The 27,223-nt window shown below is 50.8% G+C and overlaps 2 protein-coding genes across 2 annotated transcripts; one reads left to right on the forward strand and one right to left on the reverse strand.

The window, feature by feature from the left end:
- The first annotated feature begins 5,221 nt into the window (after positions 1 to 5,221).
- Positions 5,222 to 10,728, forward strand: DUOXA2 (dual oxidase maturation factor 2). Its single transcript, XM_010227650.2, has 7 exons — positions 5,222 to 5,283; positions 6,762 to 6,925; positions 7,122 to 7,179; positions 8,921 to 9,055; positions 9,248 to 9,461; positions 9,920 to 10,134; positions 10,529 to 10,728. Exons 2-7 carry the CDS (start codon positions 6,779 to 6,781, stop codon positions 10,726 to 10,728), a joined length of 969 nt encoding a protein of 322 aa, XP_010225952.2. The 5' UTR covers positions 5,222 to 5,283; positions 6,762 to 6,778.
- A 5,352-nt stretch (positions 10,729 to 16,080) lies between these two features.
- DUOXA1 (dual oxidase maturation factor 1) lies at positions 16,081 to 20,448 on the reverse strand. Its single transcript, XM_010227631.2, has 6 exons — positions 20,302 to 20,448; positions 19,125 to 19,182; positions 18,353 to 18,487; positions 18,020 to 18,233; positions 17,065 to 17,279; positions 16,081 to 16,351 (listed from the first exon to the last, which is right to left on the reverse strand). The coding sequence occupies exons 1-6, from the start codon at positions 20,446 to 20,448 to the stop codon at positions 16,131 to 16,133; spliced, it is 990 nt and encodes a 329-aa protein (XP_010225933.2). The 3' UTR covers positions 16,081 to 16,130.
- Between the last annotated feature and the right edge of the window lie 6,775 nt (positions 20,449 to 27,223).

Below are 27,223 nucleotides of genomic sequence, written 5' to 3' on the forward strand. Positions count from 1 at the left end.
CTCAGCTCCCTCTTGTGGTATCTATAGCCTAATAAAACCCTTTGCTAGTGTCTGTTGGCTGTGAGAAGGCAGCAGAGACCCTATCACCCTGGGAAAGCTCTGTCATTTGGTGACAACTGGACTGAGATGGGAATCCTTCTGTTGTAGCAGGACCAATACCCCTGCCCTGGGGTATCACCTGCTCTTAGCTCTACCTCTAGGGTCACATTGATCATCCACTGAGCTGAGCTAGCTCTGAAATGGAAATAGGCTTTTCAGTACAGAAACTGGTACCTTTAGTGTGCATTATCCCATTCAGATATCCAGCTGGTAACATGATAGGAATGTCCTCAGCATGCAGTCAAGCATCCAAAACCATAATAGTACAGCTTAATAGTGCAGCTAAAGATCTCTGCATCAGCTTGAAACTGAACTCTAAACAGCTGTAAACTCCCTGCAAATGCCCAACAAAATGCTCTCAAGACCAGACTTTCTCATGATACTTTCCCATCTTATTCTCCACAAAGACCCTGGAGCCAGAGCAAATGTCACTGGGGGGATTTGAGCCTGTAAATCTTCAGGCAGTTCCTGACTGGGAAGGGATTCCCCAACACATGCAGCAAAGTCCATGTTTTCCTTGTTCTCAAAGACAGAGAAGATGCTAAAATGCTGCCACAGTTTGGTGGCAAATGCAGGCAGTTTGGTAAAGGAGCACCAACTTTGAATTTAACTCCAGAATAGCGCTTTATACTAAACTCTTGGTCCCTCCTCCCAACATTTTGGGTATGCAGCAGCGCTGCAGATGTGTATTCAAAGTTTATCATCATATTTGTGAGCTGTCTTTCACAAAGAACAGGAGTGTATGGGTTCCTGTTCTGTGTGTCAAACATCTCAGCTTCTTCTATATTGTACTGTTGCAAGCCTGAAGCGATCCTTTCAGTCTTTGTCCTTTCACTAGGAATCCCCTCAGGGATTTTTCAGTTATAATTAACAGTGGCACAAATTAGAACATACAAGTCACTAAATACACTCCAAATGGAACAGTATGAAAATTAAATGCCATTTTTTTTGCTCATAGTTAACCTTACTTGTAAAATAGGATGCCTGTCAGGTGGTGAGCCTATTATACAACCAGTGAAACTCACTTCCGTCACAGATTTCTCCAAGTTCGTTCTTTCATTTTAGAAAACAAGATGTTTTTCAAGAGCCAATATTTCCTTGTTCCTCCAGCTTCCCAACAGCTCACCCGCACTCAATACATCGCAGGCAAATCATTTCGTTATTTTTCTGCAACTCTGTTAAAAATTAAATCAGTATCTAAATACCTGCTGAAGGGCCTGTACGCAGCAGTGAAGGCAGAGGCTCCATTGCAGGCACAAAGCTACAAATATACATTGCCATCAACTGGCAATGGGGTTTCTGCACAGGGCCTTGCCAACTGGATCCTCAGATCTGGCTTCCCCTCCATTTACCTCCTAAGCAACATGCTGGGCTCTGCAGGGACATGGGACTCACGCCTGCTCCAAGGTGACTCTTTCTCACTAACAAAACCTGCAGGCTCAAGGAGCACGATGTGTCAGCAGAGCTGGTGGAGAGTTGTACGGCCCCGGGCTGTCCTTCAGCTTCTCGGCAGCATGGGCCTTGTAACCCATTTGGACACGTCCTTTGCTGGGTCACAGGGTCTATGCTATACTGCGAGCTGCTGCAAACTGCAGAGCTGCTGAGGGCAACATTAGGCAGAGGTTCTGGACCCCCAGAGTCATTCCTAGCCTCCTGGAGCATCTCCCTCTGCAAGGGGCCCTGGAGATCTTCCATCCCTTCTGTCTCTGCTGAGCATGGTCTTGTGGCCACAAGATTTGGGTTGTGCAGCTGATGGGACCCAGGTGCTTGGTTAGTCCCATCCTATAGGAGGAACATGAACATTTAGCCAATGGGTGAAGTATTGAGGTGCTTGGGATGTCTGCTAGGAGTGACAGAACCTAGTCACCATCACCATGTGGGACCCTCCAACCAGAAAGCTCTCTCCATTCAGACAGCCTGCGACCTTCTCAAACCAAAATGAAGGGCTGGGTGGCTGGAGACACCCTGAGCAATCTGTGGCAGTTGTGGTTTCCTTCTATGCAGAGGTCTACGCAACCCCCCATGCCATAGGAAGGGAATTCCCATAAAGCGGAATTTACCTCCTGCCCCACAAGATGCAATAAGATGGTGTTACAACCCCCATCTAGAGCTGGGGACTGAAGGAAATTAACCAAAGTCACTCAGGAAATGTGGTGTTAAAGTCGAAGCACATAGCCATGGTCACAGTATAGCACCTGATCTCCTTTCCCTTGGTTCTTCTTGCAGATCTCCATTAAAAACAAACAAGCAAACAAAAAAGCAGGGAAGGGGTTTAAAATTCCCGGACCAAAGCTCCCATTTCATCAGATAAAAGAATTACTCTCAAAGCAGGAAGTCATGAAATTACACGCAAGGTCTTTTGTGCTCCTCGTATCTCCTAGCACCAAAAACCCACTCACTGCCCGGTCAGTCCCAGACTTGAAGGCTTTCCACGATGGTCCTTCTCCAAGTAGCAAGCTGCACTAGAGACTCCTGAGATCCTTTACCAACAACACTTTAGATATCTGACATGGGAACTTCTCTTACACTAGCTCCACTTGCCTTCACAGCTATGTCTTCCCATGAGTTATTTGGTCCATCTCCCAACCAAAACTCACACAAGCCATTTCTCTTCCCTTGGAGCATCTCTCCAGAGCAAAGCTCAGGTTTTGCTCACATGGGGAGACACTGGCACCATGTCTCCTCTGTCTCAGACCTTCTCCAGCCACTACTGGGAGCTTCCTTATACAATACCCTTAGGAAAGGGTAGGCTAGGGATCCCACGTCCAAGGAAAATCAACATCTCACGGGTGATGCTTAGCTGTCCCACAAGCTCCTTTCCCATGCCTGGGAGCTCCAGTGTTGCTCTCCCTGCTGTTCTCTCCATGTGTTGAGGACCCAGGTGCTGAGCTTCTCCAGAAGCAGCTGTCTGCTCCCCCAGGCACCTCACAAACCACTCAGGGGCTTCTTGACATAATGAAACAGAACCAGCCCCAGGAGCCCACGGTACAGCTTGCTGAGGGAAAGACTTACAAGCTTGGATTTTTTCCTCAGACTTGTCGAGTTGCCTGTGAAATTTGCAAATCTGATGGATGAGCTGGAGGACTCTCCAGCTCATCAGCAGATGGCCAACAGGTTTCCTGTGTCACTTTGCAAAAGTCACTCTGTCCCTTTGAGCACAGTGAAACCAAAGCCCCAGCTTCTCCAGACCTCTCTTCTCCCAGAGAGAATACCTGGGCCCTATCTTAAGCCCAGAGTTTCCACTTCTTGGAATATGTTCTCTCTGCTGCAGAGAACATGAACACACGGTCTGCCCCAGAGACAGGACCTCCAGCTCCACTTGATCTCAGCAGGTTTGGCTTCCCCTAGAGCTGGGGCTTCATCATCCAGACATCTCTACTCATCCAGACTCATCTCAGAAGCATGCATCAGCATGACTATGAAGTCCACCAGGTGCAGAACAGCATCGTGACCCGCGCTAATCTATCCCGGGACACCAGCAGTCCTGTGGCAGTGCACAGTGTTATTGCGCAGGTGAAGGAGAGCAGTTTCAAGGCTTCTGGCAAACCTTGAGCCAAGGGACCCTCTTGGTCACATATTAACTTATTTCTGGCTCACCCAACCGATGGTGGGACGGATTGGAACTGTTGGCTCTTCCCACCAGCCCTGGGGTTTGGGAAAAGACAGTGCCCTGGGGCCACCGCAGTGCCCACCTGCATCCTGTGCCCATACAGGACAGGAACATTTGGCCCTGTCCTACCAGCCCTCTGAGCCCACAAGGGCAGGAACGTGCATTTCTTGCAACTCTGCCCCCTCTACCCCAGCCTCATACTCATGTAGGACACAGACCTGCACAGCCCCAACTCTGCAGTCCCGTGACAAGAAAGCACAGCCTATTCCCAACCCCCTCTATGGTCCCCATCCCCATTCACGGCCCCATCTCCACAAAGGTGGTGGCATGCGGTACCCACACGCAGGCAGAGACCTACACAGCCACATCTCACCCTATCCCCAGCACAGGTGGGGGGATGCACATGTTCCCCCTCCCCTTGTCCCTCATGCAAGTGGGGACAGGCCTGAATGCGGCCTCTTCCCACCCACGTGTGACCCCGCCCCTCTGCTCCCCCCCGCCTCGTGGATGGGGCCACGTGTGGCCCACACCACCCCCCCCAACACAGGCGGGGACCCACGCGGCCCCGATCCCCGACGTCCCCCACGCAGGAGGCAAAACTCATCCCACCAACAGACACGCGTGTCCCAAGCCCTCTCCACACAGGAAGGAACCCGCGCAGCACCCCTCCACCCAGGGCAGTCAAGAACAGCGAGAGGACCCCCTGGGACCCATCCACCCTCCAAACAGGCGGCTCCCCGCGTGGCCCCGCACCCCGCTGAGACACGCGTGGGGTCATATCGTGTCGTGTCCCCCCCGATCCCCGCGGCGCGGCGGGCACTCACCGGCGCGGCGGGCGCAGTGCGCCGGGGCGGGCCGCGCCGGCATTTACATAGGGCTCCGCGCCCGCCGCCGCCTATAAGAGCGCGGAGCGGCGCGACCGGGGCCGCCCGAGCCTCCCCGCCGCCGCCGCCCGCAGGTGAGAGCCGCCCCCAGCCCTTCCCGGCCTCCCCGCTCCGCTCGCGGCTCCCCGGCTCCGGACGAGCGCGGAGCCGGGGCGCTCCGTCCTGCCCCGACGGCGGGAGGATGCTCGGCGAGGGGAGCAAGCGGGGTGGGTGCCCCTCGCCGAGCATCCTCCCGCCGGGATGGCCGCTGGACCCGTGGTTTCCCACCCGGAATAGCCGGAGCAGCGGTTCCCAGATGTCGCACAACACCCCTGGATACTACCTGAAAATTCAGCTTGGGAGAAGGAAAGCAACGTTTTCCGTGTCGCGCTCAGATATTTCAGTTCCCATGTACTGTTATCCACTTTAATTTACAAAGGAAACTAATTTAATTACGTTCGGGGCAATACCAACTTGGTAATCCTTCCTTTTCCCCTTACATCTCATATGAAATCTGGGCAAAGAAATAATAAAGCTGATAGAATTCAAGAAATCACATCTTAACTTGTCCCAGGCTTAAAATGTTTGCTTATCCCTCTCTTTCAGCAGGTCTGAGGGCTTGCGATCGCATCTGCTGGGCTGGAGACCTCGCAGTTGGGCTTCGGTCTGGTGTTTTTTTATTGGGACCCAAAGACGACTCCTGATTTTCAGGTAATCCTAGAGAAAATGGTCCTTGAAGGTTAAATTTCTTTGAGCTTGGTTCTCCAGTGAAACAGCACAGATAAGCTCTAGCAGAATAACCTGGAACAAGATTTTTAAGTACATGAGAGCCCTGCTACTCAAGCAAAGGGTTTGGTTAAGGTCAGTTCCAGATCAGTAGCAAGCTGGACCACTTTAGATGTTCTTCTGTTAAACCTGTTTCCTGCGGTGGTCTAAGCTCTCAGTGGAAATCTTCTGCAAGCAAATGTTGTTTTATGGGTTGAAGAGTGAGTTCAGCTGTATAGGTCTGATTATTTTGGGATGCATATTATATTCTGCACCGACTTCTAAGCATTTTGGGCTTTCTATTTTGTGCCTGAATCATTTGCGGTTGGATCTTAGCTAAAAAATGCAATTATTCTTGTGTGCAGAAAATGAGAATGAAACCAATTCCTTCATGTCGGGAAATCATGAAATTATGTCTGGTCATGAGTCATATTAGCTCTGGCATCCTCTGACTTTTGAAGGCTTCCCAGGGCAGTCTCATGTGGAGATGCTATTAAATAAGCAAAACAAAAGGACTTAACGTGCAATTGATTCTGGCAGAAAAGATCGAGGGAGAAATGGGGCAGTCTTGTAATTGCTACAAGTTAAGTGTTGCTGGGAATTCAATCTGGGAATCAATCAGATGCTGAGTCTGCCATCTGATGTTATGCAACAGTCTCCCGATAGCTTTGAGATTTGCTCCTGATGCTCATAGGCTATCAAGGAGCCTTGCTTCTTTGGCCCCATGTCAGAGATGAGTTGCTTCTGTGCAGAAATCATCCAAGTCCCTCCTCTCAAAACCATTGCAGGGTCGGAAGAGAAGCTTCTTTCAAGAAAGGGGAGAGGGTGGAGGTGGTAGGCTTTGTTCTTCCCCGTGATAGCCTGGGGCTGGGATAATTTGCTGTTGTGAAGTCAGTGTTCTCAGTAGCTCATTACTGTTCTGGAAAAAAGTCTGCGTGTGCCAGTGTGGAGGAGTAGTGGTTGCTGGCTTGAGACTTCCTCTAAGGGTACACTGCAAAATGGAAAGCCCTGCTTGCTTCTGCTGGTGGCAAAGGCCCTGCGCTGTCCAGGGAGGAGCTGCTCAACAGGTTTCTGGGCTTGGGCAGCTCCTCAAGCCACAGCAAAAGCACAATCTGTGGTTCTCCCACGTTGCCACAAGGCCTTCAGGCTGTCCGAGCTCTGCCCCAGGCATCTCCTGTCCCCTGCCGGGAGGGCTTTGGGTGGCGTGTTTCTCCACTGTGCAGTATTTCATCATGCCATTTTCCTTCAAGTGCTACATTTCCTTGTCCCCCTGGGGTGCTTGGTGATGAACTTCCTGCAGCTGGTTGTTCCAGAGCTGAGATGGGGTGGAGGTGACTGGGGCTGGAGACCCCCTGAGGCTCCAGACAACCCAGCAGGATAGCAGATGAGGCAAGATGGGCCTCCTGTGACAACTTCTCTCACAGGTTCCTGGAGGTGCGGGATGACTCTTTTTGATGGCGTCTACCCCTTCTACCCTCAACAAAGAAAGAGCTTTGTCTTCGACATCAGCACCATCATAGTGATCATCGTCTTCCTAACGCTTGCTTGCAGCTTCCTCATCATCATCCCAGGCATCCGTGGCCGAGCGGTGCGTGACCCTTCTCCCTGGAAAAACAAAAACAAACAAAAACAACCCCCAAATGCCTAATCTTCATATTTTGGAGAGATGAGAAGAGCTGCAGGTCCTCCACACACCGCAGCTGGGCTTTCACTGGCCGAGGGTAAGGTGGGAGGATGGCTGCAGCTCTTCACCCATGCCTGAAGTCCCACCTCTCTCCCTGCAGAGGCTGTACTGGCTGATCCGGGTTCTCCTCAGCCTCGTCATTGGGGTGGTGATTGTCGGTAAGTGTTGCACAACTCTTTGAGGGTGGGCCCGTGCGCGAAGGAGTAAACTCCAGGGCAGGGTTTGTGCCTGGGAAGCATCGGTGATCACAGCCATGGTTGGTTGCAGGGTCTGCCCTACCCCTTCAGTGCTGAGCAGGGCCTTAAGAGCACTTGGAGCTGCTCGTGCCCGCCTTGAGAGGGCACTTGGCTCAGTCCAAAGGAGGCCAAACTGCCTTGCTTAGATGAACTGTATCCTCCCGGCCTTTGAGAGATGGAGCTGAGCTCCTGTCCTGAGTTCCCTGGTGCAGAGGGAGCACGGATGAATAGCTCGGACTGTGGCCAGCCAAGTTTGGAGGGCGAAAGAAGCTTGGCAGTGACATGGGGAGAGCAGGTTGAAACAAAATACAGGCAAGTTGGAGGGAAGGAAAGGATTTTCCAGGGAGTGAGACAGGAGGAGATGATGAGGGAGAGTATTTGATTTAGTAGAAACCGGGAAATGTTTTGGGGTAAATGGGACTGATGGGGAAACCGATGAGGACCAGACTGGGGACAGGGAATCTAGGTGAAAGATGAAGCAAGGGGAGGGAAAACAGTGGGTGAGGAGTAACCAGCCTTAACCCAGTCGTCGAAACTCCATAGCTTCGCAGAAAAGAAGGGGCAGATTGTGACCAAATGTGTGACCCTACCAGCAGCCACAGGGGTCCCAGGGCCGTATGTAATGGCCACCCTCCATCTAAGGGGGTCCATATGTTATGGGACGGGGTGGGGGGCAACCAGAACTGCGGACACGGATCCAGGCTCCAACCAATGAAGGGGTGGAGGTCACAGTTATGCTCCAGAGCCTCAACCTGCTCAGCCCTGGAGAGACATCCAGTGCCGCTTTTATTACACGGAGGAAGTCGGGTGCTGCTTGGGCACACAGGAGGAATTAGTTGGCTTAAAGGCAAGGTCGAGATTATTATCTGGCAGCAGCAGGGCCCACATGACTCTGTACCTGGAAAATGCTCCTCCAGAACTGCTGCTGGATCAGTGCTCTCACAGACATGGAGGGAGCTGAATCCTCAGCTGAATTCATTTTCAGGCAGGACTACAAGGCCACTTTCAACATGAGAGCAACCTGAGATCACCTTCATTTTCAGCTCATTTCAATGTTGGAAAGTTAAGTCCACTGCTTAATATATTTCAAAAAAGGACACTTTTGTTCTGAAAACATAGACAAGAGATGATTCAAGTTTTTGGTTTTTTACCTAACTGAAATGACCAATAGAACTGTAACAGCCATTGCCACCCTTCTCCAGCTCCATTTGACAGTGATATTCACGAATCACTAATATCAAGACCTCTTACTCACGAGCTTAATACTCAGCAACAAAACACCTCTGGTCCCAGGTCTCAGGAATGGGCTCATTTCTGAGCTCTGTCCTGGGGCCATGAAGTGTTCTGTGGTGTGGAGGCTGCAAGGAAGTTCTCAAGAGGATTCCCAAGGAGGAATCTAATTGCAAGGGTCATCCTTGAGGATCTGAGCTTTCTTCGGGATTAGGGGAGTGGATGCTCTGTGAGAGGAGGACATGAATTCTGTCAGAGCTCGGGGAGCTTGCTGAGGCATGTTGTTGCAGCTGAGTCAGCTCTTCTGCCCTCCTTTCACTCCCTTGTAGTCCCACGGTGTGAACACTGTAGTCTGTACTTGCCTGAAATCCCCCTTGAGCAGCCAAGGTCTGAGACCAGCCCCTTTTCAGCTCCAACTTACTTTTCCTGGCAGTTGTCCAGTACACAAGTGACTGGGAAAGTGGCTGGGTGAAAGCGAACACCTCCTACAAGTCCTTCAGCCATGCCTTGGTGAATGCAGACATCGGGCTGCACGTCGGCCTGACAGGGGTGAACATCACGCTTGTGGGTGAGTCTGATCTCCCTGCCTGGGTCTATGAGGTGGCCATGATGTTGGAAGGTCTCTAAGACCTTTGTGGACTGCCTCAGTGGTACTGGCCTTGCTTCTGGCCCTTTGTTGTCATCAGGATGCCTGTGATCCCAGGTGGCAACATTCAAACTCGAGGGCCACAGCAGGACTTTAGTCTTCCTCTTCTCTCAGGAAACCCAGTGAATCAGGTCAATGAGACCATCAACTACAACGAGTACTTTGCCTGGAGCTTCGATGCAGATTATGACCACAGCTACAATGAGGGCCTGGAGAAGGGGCTGCCCAGTCCCATCCTCTACCTGGCAGAGAAGTTCACCTCGCAAAGCCCCTGTGGCGTGCACAACCAGTATCGCATCTCTGGCCACTACACGTCAGCTGTTCTCTGGTAAGCCTTGGTCTTCTGGTGTGAGGAGGGGGGATGCAAGGATAAGGGAAGGATGGTCCTGCTCTCTTGTCCCTAAGCATCCAGCACCAGTGAGAGATAGGTAATCGCAGGAAGAAAGCCATTGGAGTGGAGGAGCATTTTCAAGGTCTGCTGTCATACCTCTGGGATGAGCAGGAGTTTGGGAGGGTGAGAGGGATGGTCTTGGTCCTCTTTGCAGGTGAACCCCACTGGGGTTGGACAGGACACAGAAGAGACTGGAACGTGGTGCAGTTTCCTTCCATGATGTGATGATCATGTCAGGAACACATCCCCATGGAAGGGAGTTGGAGCTGGTATCTTTGGAAGCCTGGAGAAGCATCACATATTGCTATGGGGACCCCAGATTCTAAAACCTTACCTAGAGCATCCTAGTCCATGGCACTTGTGCACTTCATCACTTCGTCTTCTCTTGTCTCCAGGGTGGCCTTTTGCTCCTGGCTCATCTCCAACATTCTCTTCTCCATGCCTGCCCTCGTCTATGGAGGTTACATGGTCCTGGTCACAGGGGCCTTCATGATTTTTTCATTGCTCTCCTTTTCCACTGTGAGGAACTCCCCGATGTGTGCCATCAAGTTTGGGTCGGCATCCCTTCACATAGTCTATGGAGGATCTTTCTGGCTCACACTGGCGGTTGGTAAGCACAGCAAGCTACACCAGGGCATAACAGTCCCAGCACTTTCTCCCACAGAAATGGAGTGAGATAGCTCAAGGTGTGCAGTCCCTTGCGCTCTGCAGGAATCAAGTCCCAGACAGTACCTGACAAAGCAGATCCTGGTGGATATGTGGAGAGGGCTAGCAGTATGTGGAGCACCTTCTCCATCTAAAGAGGGTGGAAGGGAGTGGGAAACACATACCTGTAGGTTTTATGATGCTCAACACAACAGTTGAAGCCACCACATATGGAAGAAGGCAATCTTCTACAAGGGAAGATATAGTACCTTGTTGGAGGGCCTATCAGATGAAGGATGTAGGATCGGGAACGTGCTGGTGTTCACAAGAGTGCTCACTGAAAGCATATTGTTTTCCAGGCTTGCTCTGTTTCATAATTGGGGTCACTGTTGTCACACTGCACTTCTTCAGTTTGGATCTGCTGAAAACCTTCTTTGATCTCCATGTGGATGAAGCAGAGGAGTGCCAAGAGATGACCGAAGTGTACGTCAACCAGCGGTTCATGAACAATACACTGTCTCCTCCTCAGCCCTCCACACATGGCCCTGAAAGTATCTAGGAGAAGTTTTTTTTCCCAATACTTCAGTGAGAGCAAGCCCAAGAGGGCAGAGCACAAACCATTCTTGGTGTCCCCACAGAGACCCATTTCCTCAGCCAGCTACCACCAAAGTGTGCACACATTCTATTGGGAAGGCGACTTGCTGAGAAGTATCTTTGAAAGCTGCATCTCCCTGGTCGTGGTGTCTGGGAGAGGGCAGACTTTGCAGGGAACCGAGAGTTCATAATTGGAGCAGCTCGCAGCTCTGCAGCCTTCAGAGCAGAGCATTCATGAGGGATCTCTGTCCCCAAAAGCGGTGTTCGTTCCTGCTCCTCATCCTGCCACAATGTGGTTCTGTGAGCCTCCAGCAGCTGGTTCCCATGCTAAAAGACAAGCTCATGTTGAGACTTCTCTTGCGGTGTACCCAGGAGATCCCAAAAGCCAGGATAAACCTGCCCAGCACTGATGTTTAGTGCAAACCTTTAGGTGAACATAGAAAAGCTAGGCACAGACCCAAATTCTGTTAAGCTGGATGCTGTATGAGCTAGAGTAAGAAATCTGCTCCAGAAATGAGGCCTGAGTAAACACCTGATGGAGGTTGTCAGGGGGAATGCAGTGATGTGGTGACTTTCATAAAATTCTTTCCCAGCTTAGGCTTTATTACACAAGAAGAGTAGTAACATAGGCCAAAAAAGTGCCCTGGGAAAGGCAGAAAAGGATGAATTAGTTACATCTGCACAGCTGGAAAAAACTTGTGACACCTGGACTCACCACAAAATCCAAGCCAGATGCCAAAAGTTAGATCAAACCTGCTTATAGGCAGGGTAAGAAATGAAGTGCAGAAAGCCATGTTATTACAAATAAAAGATGGGCTCTGGGACCAGGCTTGCTAAGACTGTATTTCCAGCAGATAAAGGGAGACTGACATAGCCAAATGTTTGATACCTTAGCAGCCTTAGTCCCCTTAAATTGTAAGAGATAGGGGTTTTTTTTTCTGCTCCATCTATGGGAAAGAAAACACCTCTTGTACCTAAGTTGGACTACTTATTTCTTTCACACAGTATTTGTATTACATTGTTTTTTATTGTTGAGAATTATTGTCTTTATTCTTTTTTTTTTTCCAAAATTGCATTTCTGAAATACTTTGGGGCTTTTCTGCAATAGTTTCTCCAATGGACGTTCAGGAGCTTGTCTGCAGGTGGCCACTTGTGAGCTCCAAGGAGGAGCATCTTTCCCTTGGGTGATGCTGGCCTGGCAGAGGTGCCTCCAGAAAGGGGCTAGATTTATTGGCACCTACTAAGCTAGACCCTTGAACCATGTTTGCTGTAGGGCAGCACACCATGGTGTTGTGAGAGAGCCTGAAAATACACTTAAATTTATCAAAGGAGCAGGACAAAAGCCGTAAGGTTGACGGAACAGAACTTGCAATGGGTTGACTCCCCTGGGAGGGAAGATTCTCACTTGAGCCTTCACAGGTCAGAGTTGGGTGCCTTGCTGGAAGGTGCTATACCAAACACAAGCTTTTAGAACCAATATGGGGCAGATTCCATGCCCAGAAACTACTGGGAAACTGCTATAGGGAACTGGGGTGTTTCCCATTCTTTCTGTCTCCACATCTGGCACTCTATCCCTCTCCAACCTCATATTTTGCCTTTAGGAATGATTTTTCCCCCAGAAACTGGTAGTGTCCTTACTGGAAGAAAAGCTCTGGCTTATTACATATGCCATACAGAGGCATGAACCCAAATAAAGGAAAAAGACATAAAACTGTATTCACCTAGGGCACTTCATCACCATCACGAGGGCCAGCTCGCTATGTGCCTGGCTGGCTTGCCAAGAAACACGTAAAGGGATTTCTGCAGCTTGACATGCATGGGGCCAGGTGAGCAGCTGTAAGGAAACCATGGGGCAATGCGGAGACTCCTTCACATGCTGTATTGCTCATGGAGACATACATTTTCCAGCAACAGCCTGGTGAGGTCAGAACGACGAGATCGGTTGTCCTGGATGGGAAAATGGGACCAGGCCCGAAAGAGGAGATTTACAGTGTGTCCGGGCAGAGGACTTCTTCCCTTGCTGCTTGGAGCCTCCTCAGATGCCTAAAGGCTGGTGGGTTTGCTCCATGTAGGCTTGCTCCCACCTCAGACAGGCAACCTCAGCACGTTTCGGAGTGGCAGGGCTGCTCTGCCAGCTCCTGTGGCACCCTCAGGATTCTGGCATTGGTTTTCCAGCTTCTCTGTGGCAGTCACGCTCGACCTCCTTTCCCAGCAACGCCTGTGCTTTGCTTTCTCCACGCCCTTGAGCTGATCTCAGAGCGTGTGATTCAGGACTTGCCTGCATCCCTCCGTGTGTTTTCATTAATTCCCTCTGAGAAAGCACTAAAAAATCAAGTGTAGCATAGCAGAAGGAGGCCTCCAGCAGTGCTCAACCCGCTGAGGTGCCAACCAGAGCAATGCCACCTCCTTTTCCGAGCCTCAACTTTCTCCTTCCTGCCCTTGTGCTCCTTCTGCACTGCCCAGTGCTGCTACTCCAGGGCCTCTCCAGGTCCCCCTTTGAAGTGAAGGTGGCCATATGTGGCTGAGGGATGTACATGTGCAAGGCCTGTTGCATGTGGCCTTGTCTTTCTCAGTCTGACACTGGCAGAGGAGAAAGGAGCTGTTGCTAAGACGCACTCAACACCCTGTCCCCAGCAGTGACCATCCAAGCCGCGAGGCTGAGGACCGGCCCAATTCGCTTCACGGGTGTGTGTGGACATCAGAGGCCCTATGGAGCTTATGGGAGCTGCTATGCAGGTGGTATGGGACTGCAAAGGCATAGGCTTGGTGGTCCAGAGACCTTTCCTGGGGGATTACATAGTTGAGCAACCTCCTCTTTGGCTCAGGGATGATTATTTTGCTTCCCTGCATGTTATTATAGCAGCTTATTGACACGCGCTGTGACAGTTGTGCTTATACGGACCCTAAGCAGTGCTGCTGTAGGACTCACCTGCATGAAACACAGATTCCAGTTCATTTTCCTGGCTGGACTAAACTGTTTTGGACAAGACATAAAAATAATTGTCAGTGAATCCCTGGCTCTCAGCCCAGGTTGCATCTGGCCCGATGCTGCCCAGATCTGACCTGTCTCCTTGAGGGAATCTGGCATCTAACCAAAGCGCCTGTGCTGGCAAATGGAGCAAGCACTGTGTGTGCCTTGGAGAGCAGACTGGAGCTTGATGAAGGTCATGGTCCCCCTCGAAACTGGAGGCACTCGTCACCCTGGGGCACGTGGCCGCTGTGACATTTATTAGGCACCAGAGCTACCCCTCTCCTGCCCCCAAGCTGGGCTGCAAAATGAGGAATATGCTTGGGAAAGATAGAGGCCTAGATTGGCTGAATTTCTTTTTTTCCCCTATTGAAAATAAAAGAAGTAGCAAAATAAAAAGATTTTGTTAGCATCTGGGGTCTGATTCATCATCAGGCTTAAGCCTCTCTTGGCACACGCCTTTGGGAGCAACACAACTGAAATCTCTCAAGCTCAAGGAGTTTGGCCACATTTTTAAATGACTGTTGATGAGAGTGGGGTGGGACAGGACCCTTTGAAGACTCCCATCTGGAGTGGGGTGGGACAGGCTGCTGTACCTGAGCACCTCCACAGAGGACCTCCCACGGTGTGATCCCTTTGCAAACCTTCCTGCTGAGCTGCTCCCACCAAAGGGTCCTCATGCCCAGAGTCACTGCAGGAGCTAATTCCCTACCATGCTCAGCCTGCTTGTGCTTGCCTGGGAATACTTTGATACCCCATTTATCATGTGTCATCTTGACTCCGTAGCCCTGCCTCAGCCAGTTGCACCATGTCTGGACATGAAGAGCTCTGCCAGTGAGTTTTTCCCTATCCTATTGCTACCAGGCCAAAGGAAGGGAGCATCCCAGGTCTCAGAAGTCCACCTTCTTTATAGACAAAAGAAAGACTAGGCCCAATTTATTTCACTGAGACAGAGGGGAAAATATGTAAGTACAAAACAGGAGAAAGATAGAAAAAAAAGAGATTTTGCAAGATCTGCACAGAATTAAAGGGGTACAAGCCTCTCACTTGCTCTCATGCTCACTTCCCTCCATCCCTCCACACAAATGGCCAAGACATGTCTTAGCATGTGGCAAGCTGGATTGGGTGGCTGCATCCAGGCTGCACGTGCCTCTCATTCTTCACAGCACAGTTAAGTTTTCACAAGTAAGCAGGATGAAATCAAGCCTTTCAGATAGAGTATGATGCCCACCTCTGATTAATTACAGACACTCTCTGAAGCAAGATAGCATGTTTGTTCCCTTCTTCTGCTCTTGTTCTTTCTTGCTGAAACATTGGCTTTCAGAGGGTTGCAAGAACACTGGTGACTCATGGCTTGTGATCGCCCATTCTGATGATCTTTGATATGTGAGTCTGCATCCTGAGTCTTGCACAGAGCCCAGAGAAGGGAACAAGGCAGGAAGGTGCCTGTTCCTTTGCTCCCAGCCCTTTGCAGGGTGAGTGGATCATTCAGTGTTCCTCTGAGGTCTGGCTATGCAAATTCCTAGGCTACTCTTAGGGTGTCCCTATGGTTTTTAAGCATTGTGAGAAGTAGGGACCCAAACCCAAATAATGACTGTGCTTTTTTCCAGTCCAGTGTCCAGCCCAATGCACCTCTGACCTGCTGCCCATGTTGAACCTCAGGTGTGGGATTCTAGGTTGGTTTGAAATCTGGATGCCTCCAGGATTTGGTACCTTCAATATCCCACTAAGTCATTGCCCTTCTTGCCAATCTATCCTTCATCATTCATCAAGAGGAAACTCTGCACATGGGGCGTCCTGGTGGCCACAGGGCCCAGCTCTGCTTGCTTGTCCTGCCTGCTGATGAGTAGAGATCCCTGGGCAGATTCCCCTGACTGCTCAAGGGCCTCTGGGGTTGGGGTGCTCTCAGGGGGTTCCTTTGGTTAATTTTTATGCTTATCTCTAGTTTCTTTTTTTCAGACTCTGCATCTCAGGGAGGACTCTCAGTGTTTGTTGGAGATGGAGTAAGTGGAAGAGCAGTAGCCTGGTGTCTGTAGTTGGACAGCCAGGAACAGGGCAAGGATTCGTTACACCAAAAATTCTCATGGCTGCTGGTGAATGGAATAGCAAGAATAAAACGAGGGAAAACTGTTATTTTCAAGACCTTTCCAAGCTTGCACATTATCATCAGCCGGACTCTGACCATTTGAGCTCTTGGAGGTTTGGGGCTGGTTCTTGAATTTGGGCCTCCCAGCTGTCATTGCCTTGTCCTGGGGGCACGTGGCCTCGAGCTGTGACAGGAGCAGGGCAAGGACAAGCTGGGGCCCTGCCCTGCCCCTGTGCTGTGGTCAAAGGGGCAGAAGGAAAGTGGGGCTTTCTTGGGCTTCACTCGCTCTGCAGTGCCCTCTCACACCTGGACCTTACAGTTTGGTGACTGTCACCTCACAAAGTTCGCTCAAAGGGACCATCAGCATGTCTTGCTCAGAAGTGCTGGCATCAGCTGGCAAGAAGGACTTCTCCCGCTCTTCTGCTGCTTCTCCCTTTCCATCCCTGTCATCCAGGTTGAAGAGAAGTTGCAATTTCTCTGGCTGCACAGAATTGAGGACGATGACACCCAGGCCCAGAAGGAGGCACAGCAGTCCTGCAACACAACATGGACACACTCATCACTGAGTGCCCCTAACTCTCTGCACATGCTTCCCCTGGTGTCCCAGCATCATCCAGACCAGGATCTGGGGCTGGGAGCCCAGTGGGCACGTGGCATCATAACAGAGGTCAAGGGAAGTGATTAGTCCCCTCCATCTGGTGCTTGTGAGGCCACAAATAGACACTGTGGCTGATCTGGGCTCCGCAGTACAGGAAAGTAGTCAATAAACTGGGGAAGGAGGCCAAGATGGTTAGGGCTGGAGGATACTGTGTGTGGAGAGGAGCCAGACTTATTCAGCCTGGAAAAGAGGAGTGTTCCATGGAATCTGATTGCCATCTTCTGCTGTTAGAAAAGAGGCAGTCTCTTCTCAAAAGTGCAGTGAAAAGGTGAAAAGCAACAGTGTAAGCTGTAACACAGGAAATTTCAATATGATTTAAGCAAAAATATGCTCCTCAAGGGTGAGACAGCCATGGGGCAGGTCCTGAAAAGTAGACTGGATCTCCAGCCAATGGGGATGTTCAACAACCAATAGGACAAGGCCCTGAATGAGTTTCCTCATGAGGAATATGGAGAAGACTTCAACATAATCAGTTTGTGTGATCACTTTTGGAAGGAGGAAAAGGTGCTGTTGGAGCTCTCCATCTTGACAGTGCAGCGCTTCTACAGGAAGGGAGAAAAAGCGCCCTGTGAGCAAGCGGAACACTAACCTGTTGTTAAAGTCAGCCAAAAAGATCTGCCGTAAGCTGTTTTCAGGGAAGCTGGGCCAAACTGGATGGGACACTTTGGAGTGTTCCTCGCAGTGAAGAGGAAGAGCAATGAGAAGAGCATCAGTGCTGCAGTGAGCAGGAGCATATAGCCACCATAGAGCAGAATGGGCATGGAGAAGAGCAAGATGGAAAGGAGCCACGTACAGAAGGCCATCCTGAAAAGCAATACAAAACAAACAAAAAAAAACCCACAATACTGAGCAGAAAGTGTCATGCTTAGAGTCAGGTCTCTCCAAATCCTCATGGAGATGGGTATACCCCATTCAGCCTCCCCAGACCTGAAAGGATATTGTAGAGAGGATGGAGTCAGACTCTTCTCTGTGACAAACAGTGAAAGGATAAGAGACAACAGTGCCACCTGCAATAGCAAAATTCTAGTTGGACTTTAGAAAAAAAAAATCTTCCTCATGAGCCTGGTAGAGTGCTTGGACCAGGCCTGGAGAGGTGGACAGGAGAATCTCCACCCTTGGAGACAGCACTCAGCATTCAGTAGACCGTCTCTGTTTTATACCACAAGAAAGTCTCTGAACAGCCTCTTATCAGACCAGCCTGCTCTCCAATACTCCATGTCATGCATGCCAAGGGCACTCTTAGGAGGGCACTGCATCTTCATCGAGATGGCCTGGGAGAGGAGTGTGCATCATAACACCCAAACAATACATCTGTAATTTTATCCTTTGGGGTAGAGAATGTGAATAATGACTCCAGGGCAGGTAACCAGGTCAGGCTAAGCATTATCAGTCCTAGTTCTGTGAAAGGACTGATCCTCAATATTGGCCAAGACTTTGGCATGGTTTTACTGGATAGGCAGTGACTCCCCCATGCACTCTCTGTTCTACTCTGCCCTTTCTACCTCAGTACTCTCAGCAACCAGAGACCTCTTGCTCTGCCTTACCACAGCGTGAGGGATGCATAGTGGCCAGAGATGCGATACTGGTTGTGCACACCACAGGGGCTTTGTGAGGTGAACTTCTCTGCCAGGTAGAGGATGGGACTGGGCAGCCCCTTCTCCAGGCCTTTGTTGTAGCTGTGGTCATAATCTGTATCGAAGCTCCAGGCAAAGTGCTCATTGTAGCTGATGGTCTCGTTGACCTGATTCACTGGGTTTCCTGGCAGAGGAGGAAGACTAATGTCTTGGAGGCAGCTCTGAAATCTGTCAATGTGGAGACTCGGAGGACATTGCTGCCAAGCTTGTCCCCCTTCACCTCCTGTTGCAAGAGGCACTCACCCACCAACGTGATGTTCACCCCTGCCAGGCCGACGTGCAGCCCAATGTCTGCATTCACCATAGCATGGCCGAAGGACTTGTAGGAAGTGTTTGCTGTCACCCAGCCATTCTCCCAGTCTCTTGTGAATTGTATCACTGTGAAGATTGAAAGGGTTAGTTACGGCCTGGTGGCAAGACGTCTAGTGACAATATACGCTGGAAGCACCTGCTGTGACTGTGACTTGAGTTTCAACTACCTCATCCCAAGGGCTAGGTCTGGGTTGTGAGCCCTGAAGACCTCTTATGTATGGCAGAAACCACAGTTCTTTCCCCACCACTAATCCGGAGCTGTGTCCCAGAGAGAGCAGCTGGAGCTCTTCTTCCCAAGGCCCAGCTCAGCCCCAGGTGCTAGAAACAATGAGGCTGTTGTGCAGACACTGGTCCTTCTCCAAACAACATCTTTGGGTCACCTGGCAGAGAACAGGAGGCTTTCAGTGAGTTCCCAGAGATAATCTTTGCATCTGACCAGCCTTTGTAGAGGAGACGTTTGACAGTTTTTTGCAAATACATTACCACCAGATGCCTGCATTTCCCTCTGCTTGCTGATTACCCTGCTGGACTAGGTTTTGGGCAAAGAAAAACATTGGTCTTCTCTGCAAGTTAGTCCTGACAGCTGGACCCAACTGTTCCTCCTCCCACCTTCCTCCTTGGACCTCCGTATCTTGGTTGTCTTTGTGCTTCCCCACCTGCTGCCAGCTGCTCAAGGACCCATGAATCGCACCCCTCTACTCACTGAGGACCACGGCTCCAATGAAGAGGCCTGTTATCCCACGCAGGAACCAGAAGAACTGCTGCAAGGAGTCAGCAGAGAGCAAGGAGTTAGAGCTTGGGACCAGCCACTTCATTCCTTGACCTTGTTCCCGAAGGGAGGTACATGGTACAAACAGGAGGAGCAAGGAAGTTCAGGTGAGGGGTGTGATGTGTGACCTGCAGCCCAGTGCTGCTAAGTTAAGATACCATCTTCAAAAAAAAAAAAAAATATGATACTTCATTATCACTCTTCAAAAAACAGTGGGTTTCGTCTCTGGCAAAACCTTCCAGACGGATTTTGGGTACCAGTCAGATCTTCTGATGCAGAAGGCAATCCCAAGCATGGCATTTAGAAATGCCAGCTCATGAGGCTCTGCAAGCCAGTGAATCCCCATGGCTTGGGAGTCTTGTGGGGCAACCGGGTGTAGGAGCGAGACACAGCTCCTTCCAGGAGGATCCAGGCAGAGCAAAAGGGTCCAAAAAAAAGCTGATATGTAAAAGCTGTACCAATCCCTCTATTGGAGGGACAGAAGCACTCCCTTTCAATATTCCTGAACTCACATTTCTGCAATTTTACAAGCTTTACATGTGTTGACAGCTGGGCTCGACCAGAGACAAAAACAGCTGTCAAGGTTTGCAACATCCCCCATGGCAGGAGCTGTTTCTCTGCCAGCTCCATTGCAAACCCAGGCACCCGCCTAGCTTATCACGGAGACAATCCCTCTTGGGCTGCCGCTGCCGTATGTGCCGGAGCCGTATGTGAAGGCAGGCGAGCGTCCAGATGGTGCCGTGACATGCACAGCACACACCTCAGGGCTCCAGAGAGGCAGAATGAGTCTATGGTGCCTCACCTAGGCTTTTTTTCTTCCTGTGAAGTCACTCTGGCTTGCTCATAGCCCCATCTCACCAAGTGTTTGCTAAGCTCACATCTGGGCTTACGGATCCCTGTACATTTGGGACTGTGGTGTGTGGCCTCCGGGGAATGGGATAGGTGTCGGGTTAGGTTTGAGCTCACCCCTGGGGTGGTTAAAATGTTCCAAGGCCCTGGCCCTCAGTCATATCTGCTTCCCAAGTTAGTTATAAAGGCAGGGAAGGAGGAAGCCCATGTGCTGCAGCTGGCATGGACAAGAGGGCTCAGCAACTCCAGCCCCTCCACTTACCCCTCTGCCCCGGATCCCTGGCAGGATGATGATGCAAGTGGCCAGTGCAGAGAAGAAGACAGAAATGATGACAGCTTGAGTGGTGTCGAAAGGGAAATTCGCGTTCATGGTGGGATAGAAGGGGAAGGAGCCATCCCAAGGGGTCATCACGGTTCCAGAAGAGGAGGAAATCTGCACTGAAAGAGCCGAGAGAGGAACAAATCACTTCCCTGACAGCTGCTGGCATTCGCTGTGTGTCCTTCCTCCTCTACTGCAATTCCACATGGCACAGCCTTCCCCACAGAGCTGTCTTCTGCCAAAGCAGTGCCGGTACCAGACAGGCCCGGAGGCAGGGCTGTGCGCACGCGCATCCCGACTGCCTGCGTCCGTGGCAGATCCCAGAGCAGGACCCGGCAAGCTGTGTCAGTGCAGAACCTGCGCTGATCTGAGCACTGCAGGTTGCCTGGGGTGAGCGTCACCCAGAAGCCAGCTCCTCAGGAAACCCTTCTGTCTTTGCACCTCACATCTCCTATTTGTGCATATGCTCAAGCAGCTCACTGGGAAGCCATTCATCTACCTGAGGAACATCTCAGAGCAAAGTAACTTCAGAGTCACTGGGACTTGGTCTGCCATGGTCAGGTGTGTCCCCAGATGGGACAAAATGCAGGATGCATGCAGATCACTGGGCCTATCTCTGTCCTTTCTTGGCCTCCACTCTTCTGTCCAGACTCTTGCTTTTTTCCTTCTGGGAAATTTTTTTATTTTAAAAGCCTGGGTCTGCTGCACTGCGGTGTTGAACACGAGGATGTGCTCGGTGAATCACCATACGGACAAACTTGGGCCATGCCCTTTGGGCTGTTCCTCTCTGAGGCTCAGACAGAGGAAACTCCATTCAAGGACACGGGTGCAATCCAGAGGGAAAGACAGAAGCTGCCCTGTGTCAGGCACCAGGATGCCAGGCGCATCCGCCAACCCTCACTCCTTGAAGCCTCCCGTGTCCCCGTCCCCACGCCAGCCCTACCTCCGTCTGCAGCTGTGTCTCGGAGCACCGCGGCTGCTTGGACGAGCAATGCTCCCGCCGATCCCGACGGCCGGCTGCCGTGGAGGTGCAACGTGCTCTGGGACGCGGGAGGAAGGAGCGCTGCCTTCCGCTCCACGCTCCCTCCCCGGGGCGGGGGAGAGAAGCCAACTCACATGTCAAGGCTGTGCTTCTCCCAGTCTCCTCTACAGCACCCGCCTCCCTAAACGGCTGGATCATGCCGCCGTGCCCACACCTGACCTGCCTCTGCTGGCACTCCTGCCGTGGCGATGAGGCAAGAGGGCTCCAGGCTGGCTCTGCACCCTGGCAGTGAGGAATGAGCCTGTAGAGTGTAGGGGCTTTTCCCTTTCGTTACTTTTTCTTGTGGACCAGGAAAAAAAAATCCATTTTTTTTGATGCAATGAAGGTACTGGGGCTCCCAGGCTTCTTGGGAGCTTGCTAGGAGCAGGCTAGGAGGTTGTTGGGGAAGGTGGCAAAGGAGGAAAAAACCCAGGTGCATTGCCCAGTGAAGCATGCGAGCTCCCAGGACGTTTGGCTCAGTCTCCTGATCCTCACGTCTGACTTGTGGTTTTTGAATGCTTGAGGTTGGCAGTGTTGACCCTGCTCCAAACTCTGTCCTCAAGAGAAGGCTCCTCAGAAAGGTCCCAGCTGACTTGTGCCATTGGGCAAGGCACCAAGGCAGCTAGTGAGGGCACCAGCAGAGAGGTGCCCTGGACACAGCCCTAGAGAGGGTCCCAGCCCTGTGCTAGGTTGGTGCTCCCCAGTCTGAGCACTGACTCCTTCCATGGGGGTTGTAAAAATAAAGATAAAAAGCAAAAGATAAAAAAGCAAAGAAGTGGCTGGGACACATCTGTGCTGGCAATGCCGGGGATGTAGTATCAGCTCCATCTACAGAGGTGTCTGCAAAGCAGAGGGAGACATGGGGTTCACAGCAAATAGCGGAGATTCCATGGAGCGATTGCTGGATGTCTGCAGGACTTTAGATTTCTTGGAAAGGTGCAAATACCTCTCTCACCTTTGTGGAGAAGGGAAAACCAAAGAGGTGCCTGGTAATCAGCGGTATGTGATTAATTAAGATGGGTAAGATGCAACCGTATCAGGTAGGTATCATTTACCCCCTATCCCTCAGTTCTGTTGTTTCTCCAGGTTTTAGCAATCAGCTAGGCTAAGTCAGGAATTGGCTGGGCTGCCTCAGTGCAGGTTCCTGGGAAGTGGTGGGTTTGTCTGAGGAAGAGATAGGGAAACTGCTGTTTTCATGCTGTTTGGAGGAACTGCATCATGCAACATGACCAGCCTCGGTTTTGGAGAGAAGTCCTACTGCCATAAACCCCAGGGGAACCCAACTGCCCCTCCATCTCAGAGGGAGCTGATGAAGTGCCCAACAGCACAGCGAGTGCTTTAGGGCGCAAGGACATCAGCACCTGGTGACCTCTCCAAACCGGAAATACCAGCAGTCTCCAGAGCCCAGAGGGCACTGAAGGTTACAGGATTGGGTCTTCAGAGGCAAATCAGCCTGAAATTTAGAAAGGCTCCCAAGGAAGAGTTAGGTGCTTAAATCACTCTGGGCTGGGAAGGGGATTTCCTTGAAATGCCACTTTGTGCTCCAACCTTCCCACTCTCTTGGCATGCTATGCACTGACAGAAGCGCAACGGGGAAACCTGACCTCCCATCAGGTGCAGATGTGCAAGCTGATGTGCTCATGGTTTGGCAGATGTGGGCAATCTACTGGATTTACACCTTATCTAGCACTCTGCATCCAGAAAGAGGCCTTATAGGAAGCCTGAAGATATATTAGTAACTCAATTTGTGGTTTGTTTGATTTTTAATGTTTCTCTCTCTTGAACCATCTCTGGATGTTTGTTATTTTCTGGGGACAGCAAGGCTAGAAGCAGTAAAGGATTTTAGTTCACTGGACACCTTCCAGGGAAGAGGTCTTGGGATTGGTTTTGGCTGTCCCACGCTAAGGATGCGGTGAGTTCAGAGCCTCAAGCTCAGGGCACTGCTCCCTGACATATTCACCCTGCATTCGGTTTTGGTAGCCCTCCTTGTTCAGTACTTCTGCTTTGCCAGTGAAGAACAGGACGATTGCATATGAGTCACTTGATACAGATCGCTTGAAGAAGCAGGAGGGCACAAAGGGTGAGAGGGGGAGCAGCACAAAGCATCCTCTGCTCCAGCAGCATTCCAATTCCAGGGACCAAGATGGGGAAGGTGGAGGGACAGGTCTGGGCAAGCAGGACAGCTTGCATGGCCTCAGTGGGAGTCCCAAGAAGCCACTCTGCTCCCAGTGTGTGTGCTAGTGGGTAGAGGGCTGGTGGGGCTGGTAGTCCAAGGCGGGTTGGTAGGTGCCCACAGGTGCCCGCAGGCCCATGTGCAGCATCAGGGAAGGCTGTCTGTGGTCAGAAGGGGTGAGCGTGACCAATACCCTTCAGGAGGCAGCCTTGGGAGGAGATGACCAGAAGCCTCAGCATGGGCAGCATGAGAGACCCGTAAAACAAGACTGGGCAAGAAGCTAGGGAATGGCCTCACGGATGCTGGCTGGGTCCTCTCTCATACCTGTGACTGCTGCATGTCTCAACTCTTGACTTGTAGCCTCTGTCTGCATCATCATCATCTGAACACAGCTCTCCAAGCCTGTCTGGGGACTACGAACACTCCTGCTGCATCATACCTCAAATGTGTGTCCCGCACAACCTCAAGCGGCCTGTCTTATACAGTGACCCACCTTTCATGTGCCTTGCCATCCACTCAGTGCTCTCTGGGAAGCTGTCCTGTGGTCCTGTGATATTGGGAAGGTGTATGCAGCTCTAAATATCCACCCACCTTTTCATATATCCTGTCTCCACTGTGGTTGCTAATCTGTCATCTCATTGCAGGTGCTCAGAGCAGCTTTGATGGCTGGTACTTTATCCTGGCACATCCTCTCTGGACATTGGCCGGCAGGTGGGGGAATTGCTGCCCACCTGCAAAGAAATATTGACCAAAGAGACAGGGCTCTTTGGGATGCCTGTTGGTGAGCATGGGGGTAAGTAAGTGGAGCCCAGAGCCCCAGGAGCAGACTGTGGTTGGCTCTGTTGCCAGTGGACCTGATGCCTATGGTCTGGGATCCAGCACATGCAGCTGCTCTCTTGAGAGCCACCAGTGTTGTGGAATGGCACAGTATTAGTCCACATGCTACTACATCGATGGCATGTGCCAGGAGCTGCAGGAGTCCCTTATGCCCAGTGCTCACCATTTCAGGACAAACTCCAGTGAAACATTCACACTGTTCAACAGCTCTTAGCAACCTGCGGAAGACATTGAGGGACAGCAGCCTCCTCCCATGGCTGGAGCAAGGGCATGGCTAATCCTACTCCAGATAAGACTCATTGGAGAAAAAGGAATGAGGGTAAAAAGACACTTCATGAAGCTAGTGGGATCAGGCTTCCTGACCTTGCTCATGAGTCTTCTGGAGACCACAGGGAACCATGAAGATGACACAGGAGGAGGCTGCTAGTGCCAGTGGGTAAGAGCACCTGCTGTATCACTAGATGCTGGGATGCAGCTACTTGCCAGGGAATCGTTTGTAACAGCTGAAGAGGGGAGCTTGAAGGGAGAAAGGGAGGGGAAGGACAGAGAGGCTCTGGGAGGACACGACTTGTTCTCAGCTCCTCCGGTGTGCACAGGACCAAAATCATTTTTGAGACAGACATCAGGTTGGCAAGGGAAGGGATCACTGAGTCTGGGGGCTTTTATAGTCCCTGCAGCAGCTCAGTGCATCCTGCCTCCCTGCTTCCCAGGGAAGAGTCAATGGGGAGAAAAAGGGAAGGGGCCTTTTGGCACCTAGTTCCCACCAGCCGTGGCCTCACCTCTGACCATGGAAACATTGGACTGGCTGAAAAAATAAAGAACTTCCACTGTGATTTTGCAAAATCCTTCCCCAAATGATGCATTTCACAGTATTGTTCCTGATGGAGCTGAACATTTAGATAAAGCATAGGCAATATTTTGTGGATGTTGCCTTCTGCACTAAAAAGACGCCTAAGCCTTAGGGACATGACTGGGTGGGAATTTTACCGTGTCAGCTTGGGCAACCCCCCACTCCCTGCAGATTAGAGTTTACAGCCATTCCTGCCAGAGTCTGCTGTAACTAAAAACAAGCTGATCCCTTCCAAGCTTTGCTTTTTCATGATGTACTGGGCTGTAATTAGCACTTTCAGCCTGGCTTGTAATTTGGAGAACAAACTTTCCCTCACAATCCCTGTTGTCAGAGGTCTAATGAAAGTGATACCGATACTCCTATATCTGGTATCTCCATGCTAGCCTTGAAATTAATGAACAGAGCAGTGCTACCTTCCTGTGGACTGCAATGTAAATCTGGGTGTGCATTAGCACAGATTTTGTAGGGATTGTGCAACCCTGTTGCAATCACTTTTGATCTTTCAAGACCACTGGCTGGCTGTCCTAGAGCCCTGCCAAGGTTATAAACTCACTTTGGGGCTGGAGAATGTCTATCCATCATCCTGCAAGGAACAGCCTACGTTCCGCCAGGTCACCAGGTCCTGCAGTATCATGCTCAGATTTGGCACTTAGAAGAGGCCCAGAAATCAGGACCATTTTGCAGAAATTAACGTGAAGGAGGTAGGATCTCCACAGGCTATTTCAAACAGGATTAACTTTTTGAGGGAGGCAATAGGACAGTGCAAGATGCTTCTGGAGATGTGATTAGAGTAATAGGACAAATTTTGACTTGACATGAAACACCATGCTGAGCATCTCAACTGTACAAGTCTGGAGGTCCAGAGTCCTTCTTGCTCTGCATCTAGTATCTCCAAAGCACCTGCAACCCCAAATAATAACTAAATCTGGCTATTTTTGTCCCTGCAGCTCTAGGACTATTTCCATCCACTGAAGAACAACATATTCTTCAGGAGAAGACATTGCAAAGAAAGATTATGAAAAAGTTCTGTGGCTGCCTAGCTGGGATGGCCACTCTCTCCTGCCTCAGGACTATTGTGTTTGGCTTAGTCAGATCAGGGTTTCAGGGTCATATCAGGATGACATAGACTCTCCTTGGAAGAGCATGGGCATGGCAAAGACATGTACAAAACTAAGATTGTTCGGATTCCTGATGGCAGCCTGATTTCCTTTCTGCCTCTTTCTATCCTGGCTCAAAAAAAAGCTTCCTCATTGCTTGGTTTACTGCTTTCCTATGGAAGAGAAATCTCAAGAGTTTGTGGAGGAGGATGCATGCCAGCATGAGCTCAGAGATATTTGCTGAGTGTGTAAACGGTGAGCCAGTCCTGCAGGACTGAGCATGACATAGAGCACTTTGCTAACTCAGGACACCAATGACACCAAGTGGTGGCAGTGGCCCATCACCTGCATCTCTCTGAGCCAGCTCCTCCTCGTGGGACAGTTGCACAACTAAAAAGGAGCAAATGTCCATAGTGCAGTTGATTTGCCTCTATTTCTCTTACCTTGCTTCATTTCTTTCTCCAGTCTCTGCAGTCATGCCATAGCCACAGCAGTGGGAGAAGTCCAGAAGACATTCTGTGGTCACCCCATAGACACTCATACTCTGAATTGCAGCAGCTGTTGGGCACTTTTGCAGGTTCTAGAGAACATTGAGGTATTTGAGCTTCATGAGCAGGAGGAGTCCAAGAAGAGCCATGGAGGGATGGCCTTGGGCTAGAGCAGGAAGGGGAACAAATACAGAGCTCTTTTGTGTGGAAGGAAAATTGAATTCACTGGTTCCCCTAGCCTAGGTGTAAAACAGCCCCTCTCACCAGAGAAAGCACTCTGTTTTTCCTAAGCCCTTCCTTTTCCTACATTACCTGGAAGTCCTCCTTGCTTCTCTCCCTCTGTTCCACAGTCCTGGAGTGGACTCCCTGATGAGTCCAGATGACACATTCTCCTGTTCT

Source organism: Tinamus guttatus, unplaced genomic scaffold (assembly GCF_059628265.1).
Source record: "Tinamus guttatus ecotype Peru unplaced genomic scaffold, ASM5962826v1 Tinamus_guttatus_pri_ptg000942l, whole genome shotgun sequence".
NCBI lineage: Eukaryota > Metazoa > Chordata > Aves > Tinamiformes > Tinamidae > Tinamus > Tinamus guttatus.

Excerpts from the sequence above, each read along its gene's own strand:
- DUOXA2 (XM_010227650.2), top strand. The coding sequence starts at position 6,779 with ATGACTCTTTTTGATGGCGTCTACCCCTTCTACCCTCAACAAAGAAAG. Across the intron at positions 7,180-8,920 it reads CATTGGGGTGGTGATTGTCG|TTGTCCAGTACACAAGTGAC; the intron begins GTAAGTGTTGCA and ends TTTTCCTGGCAG. Across the intron at positions 9,056-9,247 it reads GGTGAACATCACGCTTGTGG|GAAACCCAGTGAATCAGGTC; the intron begins GTGAGTCTGATC and ends CTCTTCTCTCAG.
- DUOXA1 (XM_010227631.2), bottom strand. The coding sequence starts at position 20,448 with ATGACCCCTTGGGATGGCTCCTTCCCCTTCTATCCCACCATGAACGCG. Across the intron at positions 19,183-20,301 it reads CAGGGATCCGGGGCAGAGGG|CAGTTCTTCTGGTTCCTGCG; the intron begins GTAAGTGGAGGG and ends GACTCCTTGCAG. Across the intron at positions 16,352-17,064 it reads TTGGCTGACTTTAACAACAG|GACTGCTGTGCCTCCTTCTG; the intron begins GTTAGTGTTCCG and ends GTTGTGTTGCAG.